This window comes from Schistocerca nitens, chromosome 2 (assembly GCF_023898315.1).
Source record: "Schistocerca nitens isolate TAMUIC-IGC-003100 chromosome 2, iqSchNite1.1, whole genome shotgun sequence".
NCBI classification, from domain to species: domain Eukaryota; kingdom Metazoa; phylum Arthropoda; class Insecta; order Orthoptera; family Acrididae; genus Schistocerca; species Schistocerca nitens.
The window spans coordinates 464,300,349-464,313,709 of record NC_064615.1 but is presented as its reverse complement, the minus strand read 5'-3'; the positions used below and the strand labels follow the sequence as shown (position 1 = coordinate 464,313,709).

The 13,361-nt window shown below is 37.0% G+C and overlaps 1 protein-coding gene across 1 annotated transcript in view; it reads left to right on the top strand.

Moving 5' to 3' along the window:
- Positions 1-13,361, top strand: part of LOC126235099 (synaptogyrin) — a 65,793-nt gene that overhangs the window by 25,450 nt on the left and 26,982 nt on the right. Inside the window, exons 3-4 of the mRNA XM_049943833.1 lie at positions 3,991-4,130; positions 12,568-12,748. Coding sequence (XP_049799790.1) covers positions 3,991-4,130; positions 12,568-12,748 — 321 coding nt within the window. The remainder of the gene's footprint in view (positions 1-3,990; positions 4,131-12,567; positions 12,749-13,361) is intronic.

The window sequence follows — 13,361 nt, the reverse complement described above, 5'->3', positions numbered from 1 at the left end:
TTAGTGACAGTGAAATGACGTCAGTTATTTGAAGCTTTTTTTGGGGATAACAAACCCCTTTCTGTAGTGGATTTTTAAGCCTTCCTTCTGCTTTTAGTTTCTCCAATTTTATGACTTTGTTTTCATTGCTGCTTGTTTTCAATTTCGGTTTTTTTACTGTTTCCTAAGTTACGGGCTGGGCGCTAATGACCATAGCAGTTTTGTGCCCTAAAACCAAACAAAAAAAAGTGCTTTGATTGTTGTCTATGTGAACCATAAATAACTGCATGTATGCAGCAAAAGTTATCATGTTTGTTACTGCAGGTATGGGGAATTTCGTTTAAAAAAGCCAAAACACTCATTCCAGTAACAAGTGAACTAATGCAGCACCAAGAGCACACAACTGTGACAAGTAACAATTAAAATTGTCTGGTTCCTACATTCAACAATACTTGTGTGATTGGATGGTGCACGAGTCATGGTCGTAAAGCAGTGTTGCCAAACTGTACTGGAAGTGTCCAACTAACTCTCTCTCTCTCTCTCTCTCTCTCTCTCTCTCTCTCTCTCACTCACTCCAGAGGAACCATGTTACAGTGCCTTTGCATGTAGCTCTTACATGGTTTCATAAGTGTGACTGTTAAAAAGCAAATACCCAATTTACTTGTAACCCTGAACTAACAGACAATTTTAACTGTGGTACTTGTTTCCATTGCATCTAAATCTGTAAAGCACAGCTACTTACATTTCTGTAAAAAATAAAATAAAATAAAAAGAATAATTTTATGAAATCAAAAACAGTTTCACAGTCTTCTAGTGAGATATTTATAGTCCATGTTGGGCCTGTGTTGATGTATGTTGAACATGGGGCAGACAAATTCTATTTAAATTTAGAGTGTTCTAATACTAGTCACTTATTTATTGTTTGCTTTTTAAGTATTCCATTACTAAGTCCTGCAGACTATATGATGGGTACTGCACTCAGCACTAAAATGAAATTCATTGTAGTAGGTTCCCACTAGAACACATCATGAAATTTGGCACACGCTTTAAAATATATTGTTTGACATTTTTTCCCTTTCAAAATGAAATTATCATTGAAAATTTTATGAATTAAAAATAATGTTGTGGAAAAAATTTGCATCTGTATTAATATGGCCAAGTAGCACATAGATTTTAAAGCTCTGTAAGTTGCATAGTTTTTGGGGGTGATGGCCATAAAAGAAATTTGGAATAATTCATGCAAGCAAAACAATACTTAAAAAATATTATAAAGATGTGAAATGTTGAGGATGAGACCATGGGTTAATTTCACATAGAACTTACTTTTAATGATGAGAAAGAAACTAATATTTTATAATTCCGATAGAAGATGAACATCAGTAAAAGCAAATAAAGGTAGTAGATTGTACTTAGATTAATTTGTCAGATGACTGAGGGATTAGGTTAGGAACTATAATGCTAAAAGTAGAAGAAAGATTTTGTTGATGGCAGCAGTAAAGGGTATAAAGTAGATAGTCAATAATAATGATTCATGATTATGACTTTTCTAAAGGAAAAAAGTTAACATCTTTGTTAAAGAGTTGCCCTGCAGAGTAGTTATATATACACATGAAATATTGGCAGTAACCAGTGCAAGCAAGAGAATTGAAGTTTTTGAAATTGTAGTGCTACAGAAGATTGAATATTTGATGAGCAGTTTCCATAATTAGTGCTGAACTACTGAATGAAAGAGAGGAGTTGTGTGATAAAATTTGATTAATTTAAGGGAAAGATTGACAGGTCACATTCTAGGGCACCAAGGAATAGTTAATTTAATATTGTAAAGAAATATGGAGGTAAAAATTGTAAATAAAGATAAAAGCTGAAATATAGCAATGAAGTTAAATTGCATGTCAGTTTTAGCAGTCAGAGACTAAGATAGAGGATCATTTTTAAAGTTAGAACCAATGTGTAATGGAGTAAGAGAAACTTTATGAATATAAATTATCACAAACTGAAATATGCATATATTTTAAATTTCCAACTTAATCTCCATTAACATTTAAACATTTGTAAAGTTGTGGAAATTTCTTCAATTTTGGAAGAGATGAGTCTGGTAAGTCAAGACTGCGTGGTGGATGAACCAGTAATTCTCAAACTTGTCCAGTTGTGTCATTATTCTTGCCACAACATGAGGCTGAGCATTATCATGGAGCAGAACGATGCCGCTAGAGAGCAGTCCCTGCCGGCGATTTTGAATGGTGTGCCTATGCTTTAATAAAGTTTCACAGTATCTCTCATCATTGTCATTCCTCTTGGCAAAAAAGTCTAATGGAAGAATGCCTTTCTGGTTCCATAAAACTGTGGCATTGATTTTCTGTGTTGAAGGTTCTTTTTTGCATTTTCATAGTTTCGTCAGGGAGTTTGAATGATGCCACTCACTGGATTGACATTCATTCCGTGGAGTGTAGTGTGCAATCCATGTTTCATCACCAGCCCCCATGTGACTCAAGAACCCGTCACCATCCTTGCTATAGCACTCCAAAACGGACAAAGAATGTGCCATTTGCTTTGTTTTGTGTTCTTCTGTCAGCATTTTTTGCACCCATCTTGCATACTTTATTATTATGGAAGTTTATTAGTGACACTGTGATAAACTATGGATCTGGAAACTTATGGAAATTTCCGATGCAGCTCGCCAGTAGTAAGGTGCCTGTTTTAGCGAATTACCTCCTCAAATCTTTCTGGGTTAACTCTTCATTTGTGACAATAGGCCATCCAGATTGTTCATCATCATGAACATTTGCCCTTCCTTGTTTAAACAGCCTATACCATTTTCGCATATTTCTGTCGTTCAAACATACTGCTGGTGAATTTCAGCAGGACGAACTTGTTTCACATTGAAGAACCGAATAAACAAGCGCACTTCAGTCAGTGTGAGTAATGATTAACGTGGTGACAAACAAAGCAGTATAACCATACAACCAATGACAGAGACATAAAATGTATTGGCGGCATCATGAGAGACGGGCCAAGAGTGGCTGACCATGAACAAATGTCACACGACAGGATGCGTGAGCACAATGTAATAATGGTTCTTGCTTTAAAAATGACCCTCGTAATTATACAGAATAGACTATCATGGAGAGCTGCATGGAACATGTCATGTCCCTGAGAATGGTAACAAGAATTTGAATTTACTTAATGGATCGTGTTATAAACTTACGGTACACATTTTACCAAAGTTAATTTGTGATTAACTATTAGATTGGTCCACATCAAGACTGGAACTGTCAGGAAACACTGTTGCTTCCACTATTGAAAGCTAAGGCGATCTGCACAACTTGTTATATGCTACTACCTTGTGAAATTTAATTTTGAAAAAATAATTTTTTACCTTGCTGGTTTGATATTGCTAGCAAGTGTTAGTTTAGTAAAAGTTCCTGGGAGTAGAAAAAGAAGCAACATGATATTTTTTTAAAGTTGCACTATCATGTCAACATTTCTTCTCAGGATACTATCAAAGTTTTCTGCATTTGACAAAATAAAAATACAAATAGAAAAGGATATGTGAAAAAATGACTGACTGGTAGGATATAGTTGAACATGTTAGTTAAGTTTTGTGATACCATAGTTTTCTACTTTCTTAATTACTTCTTATACTTACTGTGACTAAATTTCATTACTATACAGATTATGTAAGTTGTCACTAAATTGTAGCTGTAAAATGAATTTCTTTATTAACAGAACAGTTCGTATCTATCAAAACCATAATTTAACAGCTTGTTGATTTATTGTGTGTGTGTGTGTGTGTGTGTGTGTGTGTGTGTGTGTGTGTGTGTGTCACACTAAAGATGCTGACATAAAAAACCAAAGTGCTAGTTGGCCCCCTTTCTTTTCTTTTAACTTGTTTTCTCTTTGTGAATTTGAAGCTGTTTCCTTGTTATAACACCGCCAAATTCTTGTGAACTGTAGATCGGTATAGATAAAATGTATTGTGGTATAGTCAGTGCATGATTGGATTTGTTTCAGGTTTATGGACATTTTTGTATTTTGTCGGCTTCTGTTACTTAACAAATCAGTGGAGCCAGTCAAGCACGCCGAAAGGAGGAATTGGAGTCAATGACGTTCAAGCTGCCATTGCCTTCTCCTTCTTTTCTATTTTTACTTGGGTATGTTAACAAAATTTTGAAATTTGTTGTATATTATTTACAAAATTACAAAAATTGATTTAGTAAATCGTGTGAGTTACTGACATACGCTGATTAGTACTTCAGGAATATTTCATTAGAAAACAATCCAAATTACATTACATGAATTGGAAATAATGAATTGGAGATTTCGTCTTAAGAGATTCCTGCAATGATTTTGCGCACAAGCATCTTTACAGCTTGTGGACCACTAGCTATGCACCTGCATAGATTAACTTCTAAAAATTGTTTAATGCACAGTAGAAAATGCTTTCCTACAAAATAATCGTAAATCGTAAATTTCACATTTTCATAAGGAGGAAATTTCTTTGTGTCAAACAATGGAAAATCCTGAATGGAATGTAATAATATTGTGTTAAGGAAAGTTGCTACTCACTATATAGCAGAGATACTGAGTCGTAGATAGGCACAACAAAGACTGTCACAAATATAGCTTTCGGCCAGTAAGGCCTTCGTCAAAATTAGATTTCACACAAATGCAACTCACACGCAATTGTAATCGTGTGTGTGTGTGTGTGTGTGTGTGTGTGTGTGTGTGTGTGTGTGTGGGCGCGCGTTGTTAATTTAGATGAAGGCCTTACTGGCCGAAAGCTATATTTGCGACAGTGTTTTTGTTGTGCCTCTCTGCGTTCCTGTTATATGGTGAATAGAGACTTTTTCTTTTCACAATATTGTTCTGTCTTTGTGTGCAACACATTGGTGAAAAAGCACAAATACTGTGGGGCATGTATGTAACCATAACTTTCAGTGGTTGAAGCTGTAGTTTCTCTTGGAAATGGAAATTATCATATGGTGTCAGTGGCCGGGAGTACCCAGGTGGGAAGTTCGGCCACCAAGTGCAAGTCGTACTGAGTGCGGCGCCACATTGTGCGACTTCCACACAGACAATGGTGATGAAATGATGATGACAGCACAACACCCAGTCCCTGAGGGGAGAGAATCGCCCACCCCAGCCGGGAGTTGAACCTGGGCCCCCGTGAATGGCAATCCAACGTGCTGACCATTCAGCTATTGTGCCAGACTATAGTTTCTGTTAATTCACCCAGAGTGGAATGATTGGAATGATACGTACAGTGCAAAACACTAATGTATCTACTGTATTTGACAATCATTATACCTCATCAGGACATGGGTATGAATAGCTGTGAGTAATGTTTCACATATGTGATAGTCATATTGATTTCTGCTACAGACCAAAGCTAAAATTACTTTTTAAACAAATAGTAAGAAAAAGTGACTCAGGAGTACAGTAAAAACTGTTGAACAGTCAGGCCCTCAAACTACAGGTGATTTCAGTTTTTTCTGTATAAAATCATGGACAACTTTTATTCCATAATTGGAATAGTTGCAAGGTTCGTATGAAAGGAATGCAACAGAAAACCAGAAATTTAATTTAAAAGTGAATTATAATAGATATTTATTGTATCTAATGCAGGAAATGGGAACATTGCATTAAACATACACATACATTCTTGTGTGTATCTCCTTGTACTTGTAGTGTTAATGCTTGTACGTATTTCTCAAAAATTGCTTCAGTTACTTCCATTAAAGTTGGAAAATGTTGTGTTTGTGTTTGAATTTTTTGTGGAATATAATAAATTTGTTGGAAAAACTAATCAATAACAAGATGAAATACTTTCTTGTAATATTTCTTGTTTTGCTTCCACATGATCTCATAGTTATCAGTCAGCTCTGTCAGTGCCATCTATTGTATCGTTACAGTCACATATCTCTTGAAGTTTTATTTCATCTCTTTTTGTTTCCAGTATATAATAATAATAATAATAATAATAATAATAATAATAATAATAAATAGGCCTCCGGTATGTTCTGCCAGTCGTAAAAGGCGACGAAAAGAACAAACCACTAATAGGGCTAACCCCCCTTTTAGTGTGATTAGTTGGTTCAGGACAGAACTAAAGAAGCCTCGGACAAGCGCCGTCATGGTCGGGGATGAAGCTTAAACCCTATGCCCGCTCACAATGGTAACGACACTGCTAGCCAACTGGAAAATGATTTAAATCCAAATAGAGATGTTTTGCAGGATATGCTTCCTGCAACCACCCTAGAAGGAAAACAAAGACAGAGGATGAGATGGTTAGATGAAGTTAATCGACACCTCATGTTCTGTTGTTACCAAGCAACAAACCTAGGAACCAACACAACTGGATACAGATCACAAGTATACACAACATTTATTACCAGATACCCAGAATTAAAATTTTTAACAGAACAATGACTAGCTGATCAGATCCGTGTAATAATCAAAAATAACAGGATACCCCAGTCAGAATTAGAAAACATCAAACAACAAGTACAACAAATACTGGAACAAAATAATGTGCAATCAGAAGAAGAAGAAAATACAGTAATGGACTCGAACATCCCAGATCAAACAAACAAAGAACAACACGCACCAATTAAACAATCAGAGGAAAACGAAATCTTAAGACAGCCACCAGAACAAGCACAAATAGAACACGAAGTGACACAGATGTTAGATATAGAAGAAAAATTTCAGCTAACATATATAGAATACAAAGACACAAATACAGACATTAGACCATTTTTGCATAGACCACCAAATAACCCACAAGTCGAAACAACAACAAAAACTATCAACACAATCATACACAACAAAATAAATGAAAACACAACTATGGAAGAGTTACAACTACTGGTTTATATAGGAGCACTCACTACACTAAATATACACACTAGGCAGAGATCAGAACCAACCAACACACAGAAGAAACCCACAAAACCAGCATGGCAACACAGGCTACAGATCAAAATAGAAAAACTGAGAAAAGACATCGGACAGCTAACACAATTTATAAGAAATGAAATCTCGGAAAAAAAAAAACGAAAAAGGTTACGTAAAATCTCACAACAAGAAGCGACAGAGCAATTAGACGAAAAGAAGCAGAAATTACAAGCATTAGCCAAACGACTCAGAAGATACAAAAAAAGTGAAAATAGAAGGAAACAAAACCAAACATTCAACGCAAACCAAAAGAAATTTTACCAGACAATATATAACACACACATTAAAATAAACAATCCACCAAACATAACAGACATGGAACACTTCTGGAGCAACATATGGTCAAACCCGGTACAACATAACAGGCATGCACGGTGGATACAAGCAGAAACAGACACATACAAGATGATACCACAAATGCCTGAAGTGATAATTTTGCAACATGAAATCACCCGAGCAATTAATTCTACTCACAATTGGAAAGCCCCTGGAAATGATAAAATAGCAAATTTCTGGTTAAAGAAGTTCACCTCAACACATTCACATCTAACTAAATTATTTAAGTTACATTGCAGACCCATACACATTCCCTGATACACTTACACATGGAATAACTTATCTGAAACCTAAAGATCAAGCAGACACAGCGAACCCAGCTAAATATCGCCCCATAACATGCCTACCAACAATATACAAAATATTAACTTCAGTCATTAAACAGAAATTAATGACACATACAACACAGAACAAAATTATAAATGAAGAACAAAAAGGCTGTTGCAAAGGAGCACGAGGATGTAAAGAGCAACTGATAATAGATGCAGAGGTGACATATCAAGCTAAAACTAAACAAAGGTCGCTACACTACGCATACATTGATTACCAAAAAGCTTTTGATAGTGTACCCCACTCATGGTTACTACAAATATTGGAAATATACAAAGTAGATCCTAAATTGATACAGTTCCTAAACATAGTAATGAAAAATTGGAAAACCACACTTAATATCCAAACAAATTCAAATAATATCACATCACAGCCAATACAGATTAAGCGTGGAATATACCAAGGAGACTCATTAAGTCCTTTCTGGTTCTGCCTTGCTCTGAACCCACTATCCAACATGCTAAATAATACAAATTATGGATACAATATTACTGGAACATACCCACACAAAATCACACATTTGCTATACATGGATGATCTAAAACTACTGGCAGCAACAAATCAACAACTCAACCAATTACTAAAGATAACAGAAGGATTCAGCAATGATATAAGTATGGCTTTTGGAACAGACAAATGTAAGAAAAGTAGCATAGTCAAGGGAAAACACACTAAACAAGAAGCTTACATATTGGATAACCACAGCGACTGCATAGAAGCGATGGAAAAAATGGATGCCTATAAATATCTAGGATACAGACAAAAAATAGGAATAGATGATACAAATATTAAAGAAGAACTAAAAGAAAAATATAGACAAAGACTAACAAAAATACTGAAAACAGAATTGACAGCAAGAAACAAGACCAAAGCTATAAATACTTATGCCATACCAATATTGACCTACTCATTTGGAGTAGTGAAATGGAGTAACACAGACCTAGAAGCACTCAATACACTTACACGATCACAATGCCACAAATATAGAATACATCACATACATTCAGCAACAGAAAGATTCGCATTAAGCAGAAAGGAAGGAGGAAGGGGATTTATTGACATAAAAAACCTACATTATGGACAGGTAGACAATTTAAGAAAATTCTTTCTAGAACGAGCAGAAACTAGCAAAATACACAAGGCAATCACTCATATAAATACATCGGCTACACCACTGCAATTTCATAACCACTTCTACAACCCTTTAGATCACATAACATCAACAGATACGAAGAAAGTAAATTGGAAGAAGAAAACACTTCATGGCAAGCACCCGTATCATCTAACACAGCCACACATCGATAAAGACGCATCCAACACATGGCTAAGAAAAGGCAATATATACAGTGAGACAGAAGGATTCATGATTGCAATACAGGATCAAACAATAAACACCAGGTATTACAGCAAGCATATTATTAAAGATCCCAATACCACAACAGATAATTGCAGACTTTGTAAACAATGTTTGTCCTGGTGGCGGAACCAATGCTTCACTGCGTGAACTTACTTTGCTGATTGACAGATACAGTGCCAACTGCTGAGTTGTAATGCATCTGTCATCGCGAATGACATCATCAGCTCATTGTAACATGTCAGGTGTGACAGCTGTGGATGGTCTCCTTGACTGTTGCAAATCGTAGAGCTCCACCAAATTGCCTTCTGATGACCTCACCTTCCATGCTCAGCGATTATTTGTACTTCTGTCGATAGCAAATGCTCCATAGACTTTGCACAAGTGTTTATGGATATTCCCCACAGTTTCTTTCTATGCAGTGAGAAATTCAATGACGGCACATTTCTTGTAACGTACATCACCTACAGGTGCCATTTGAAACTGTCCTGCAGCTAAGCTATCTGTCGGAAGTGACAGAAACTTGGTACGCTCACTCAGGAGGCTCCAAATAATACATACGTAACATTTGGCGTTCGTAGCATTGTTTTCAGCTGGGGAAAAAAAAAGTGGTGCATTACTTTCTGGATAACACTCGTGCATACCAAGATTCCTTATACACAAAATTGACAAGCTGGAAGAATATGGGCACATCATTAGGCTGCCACCGTGTCACTGATATATCTACCCAACACAGTTGATGTGGACCAAAACTAAGGGTTACATTGTCAGCAATAATTTTAAAAGAAAATGTTGTCTGCAGCCAGTTAGCAAAGAAGCTGTTAAAAAGTTACTTCCCAAGACTGGGAGAAAGCATTTTTTTCCGTTACTACAAAAACAGAAGTGGAGTCAGTTCAGTGGTTGGTATATTGTTGTTCCTGTTGACTGTTAATAAGAAACGCGTTACTAACAAATGTCTGAATATGCGGATCTCAGAAACTCTGCCTTAATCGCTCAAAAGTAATCCCCCTCCATGTCTGCATTATAATACTGCAATACTGAGATAGTGTATTCTGTATTGCTTTTCTTCTTTCTTCCAAACCAGTAGTTTTCTCACTTCGATTAACAGGCATATTTGTTTAGTGTTACATTAGAAATCAGTAGAAAGGTTGATCATAAAATGTAGTAACAAGTTACTTACAAACATAACACTCTGTTGCAATGAAATCAATGGGGGGGGAACTGCCATGATGATCATGTGCAAGAACAGAATAGTGTTCCAACCTGGAATTCTGAGACCTGTAACAAGAGATAATTTTAGTAAAATGTGATGTTAATGAAGGTATATTATATAGATATAATATTTTGTTTGCTTAATGTGTTCACCTAAATTCAGTAACATTGCTAGGAAATCCATTATCCTGGATGATTTGAGTTTTTTTGTCTACTGAGATAAATATGTCACCTCCATTTCCCATTTGCCTGTCCTTTCATTATACACAGAAATTTTCCCCAGAAATCTCACTGCTATCAATTTCGGGTTTCAACCAACTTTCTGTATCTAGAATTGTGTGAGCTTCATTGCTTTTCATGAACACTTCAAACTCTGGCACTTCATTGTGAATGCTTCAGCAGTTCACCTTTAGGATTTTAGTAATATCAATTGGGGGAGGGTTTTTTCTGACCTTTCACTGATACGTCTTGGTTTTCTACTACTATCGGTATCTGGATTTGGTGGAGAATTGCCTAATCTAAAAGACCCTTGTGGGCACCCCACACTGTCAGCTAAGTGAATAGCAGCCTCTGATGTGTAGTGCACACCTGACCTATTTAGGGGACACTACAGTTCTCAACCATATGGTGCAAGTCCAGGAAGTCCCAGCATAGCTTGTCGCAGAACTTTCGAAGTCTCTGGCTCATTCCTTCCACTGTCATGGTCAGTTCTGGGGGCAATGCTGCAAATTGTGAGCTTTGTTGAAATTCCAAGCGCAAGTGTGTTCTTCTCATCTTTCTCTGCCAGTTGCTGGACTGAAACAAGAATGACCTCAGAACACAGAAGGCACCATTTATTCCAACAGCCAACACAATTTGCAGTCTGTTGCACCCTGTTCGCTCAGTGGCTGTCAGAATAACCTCTTCAGCATGTTGAATGAGGCCCTCAGTCACACATACTGAGTGCACCTTGTCCTTTCCTGTCCTGTGCTTCCATTTCCCTAAGGGGTACCACCATTTGTCATAAATTTGAACTCCCGACAATGATAGACCCCCATCTTGATCCTACCTTCTGCCACCACTTTTCTCTGTACTGTGCGGATGGGAGTTATCCTTAAAACACTTTCTCCACTCCCAAAATTATCCTGACCTTAACCTACAACCACCTCCTCTCCCCATACCCCACACCCTCCACCCAACAATTTCCACCCCCTCATCCTATCACTTCATCCCTTTTCACATTCTGTCACGCTCTTTTGTGTGCCAGTGTATCAGCCTGTCTTAATCCCTTCACTGTCCCTCTCCTTTCCTAGTCCTTCATTTTTCCTCTTTACTTTCCCCCTACACCTCACCTTCTGACGCTGCACCTTCAGGTCTTGTCAGGCCACCATCTAATCGTTGCATGCCCCGTCAGTGTTCTCTTCTGTCACCCGTACCTTGCTATCCCTCCTCTTTCCGCACAGCATTCCAGATTTCTATTCACATGAAATCGCATTCCGGTTGGAGCTTCCAGAATTAAGGGTTTTTTTAAGCCAAATGCTGTAATTTGTAACAGGCTTTTTGTTGTCTCTCTTGCAACTCAACGGGTCATCTTTACAGTGAGTAGCAATCTAATTTCTTCTAGTATTGTTGATATTCGAACCTGGGGTTTCCATTTTTAAAACACACAAATCTTTGGACTGGCCAGGGATCAAAGCCCAGACCATTGGGATCTATAGTGGGATACTTATTGAGTCACAAAGTGACAATAATGCAAAAATATGGCAATTTCAAAATTGTTTGAAAGCATTCTGAAAGGCTTCTCCTATCTGTACAAGAGACTGGGAACCCTGAGGTACCTAATGTTATGCCCATTCATGTGCTCAGCCATTTTAATTTGTTGTACCTGTATAAAACACAGTGCACAAAACATGTCAGATTATAATTGTTTTGGAAGTTGCTCAGTATTACAGGATCTACCATTGGTGGGCCTGGATGAAGTGGTAATTGGGGGGCCAGCTTTTATAGTGGGTATGATTGCAGGGTAGGGACCTTAGGTTAGGGACAGTGGTCTGAATCTTTTATACAACCAAGGTTATGGTTTTAAGTTGAACCGTTAAATGAAATTCTCGTCTTAATATTTTCACCACACCATCCGAACATCGTGGTCCATTTTCCTTCTAATCTCTGTGATGTATTTGCTAAAAGATGGTTTTGTTTGTCTAACATGTGGTATTGAAGAGACTTTTCTTAGCTTATCGTACCCTGAGTGTATTTATAAATTGTTGTTCAATGAAGCTGTGCTGAAAAGAGAATTCATATTCTATTTGAATTTCTTTCATTTTTAGGTTATAAAATTGGATTGTAAGAGTTCTTTTGCATATATTGCAGGATCTGTATAAACTCATTTACCATGTTGTTGACTGTGCGATATTCTGTAGGCAGGCTGTGCGTGGTTTGCTTACCAGCGATTCCGCCAGGGAAGTGATGCTGCATTCAATCCCAGTTATGAAGCTGATCCAGGCTCTGTTCCTGGAGGTGCTCCATATTCCTCATATCCTGTCAGTCAGGATGTTGATGGGGCTTACCAGGATCCACCATTTTCAGCTAATCAGACAAGGGGTAAGCATATACTTTGGTAATAATTGAGTACCCTTGTTAAGACGACTGGAAGCTTAGGCATTAGAAGTCATTAAAATATGCAGGTAAAAAGACATAAGTAGGCAACAAAAAGCAACATGGAAAAACTTAAATTATTCCTTTTTACTAAATTATACCTTTCCATCATATCTGTGCTAATATCATGTTGTATTTTTAAAATAACTTGGAAGTTTTAAAGAAAATGCTAATTGTACTCTACAAAAAATGAAATTTTTCTTGAAAGCTTATGCATTACAATGCTTATTGGTTGCACGTAACAAAAAAATGCTTTTTTAAATTTTCTGGAGTCGCTTTAAGTCTCCTGATAGCTAAAACGTTTTTCATCAGAGAAAATAATCTCTCAACATCTACAGACGTAACTGCAGCTAGTCCAGAACGTCGAACTGTTGTAAGGTCTGTTTCTACTGCAGTAAAATTATCACCTTGTAGCATTTTTGAATACACAATTTTATGCTTTTTCCCTGACTAATCTCATTTCCCATGCACACTTTCCAATCTCTGCACAGCTTTCAACCACAGTTTTCACAGATTTCTTAAATGAATGCCCCGTTTCTTTAAGCCGACAGGTCACTTG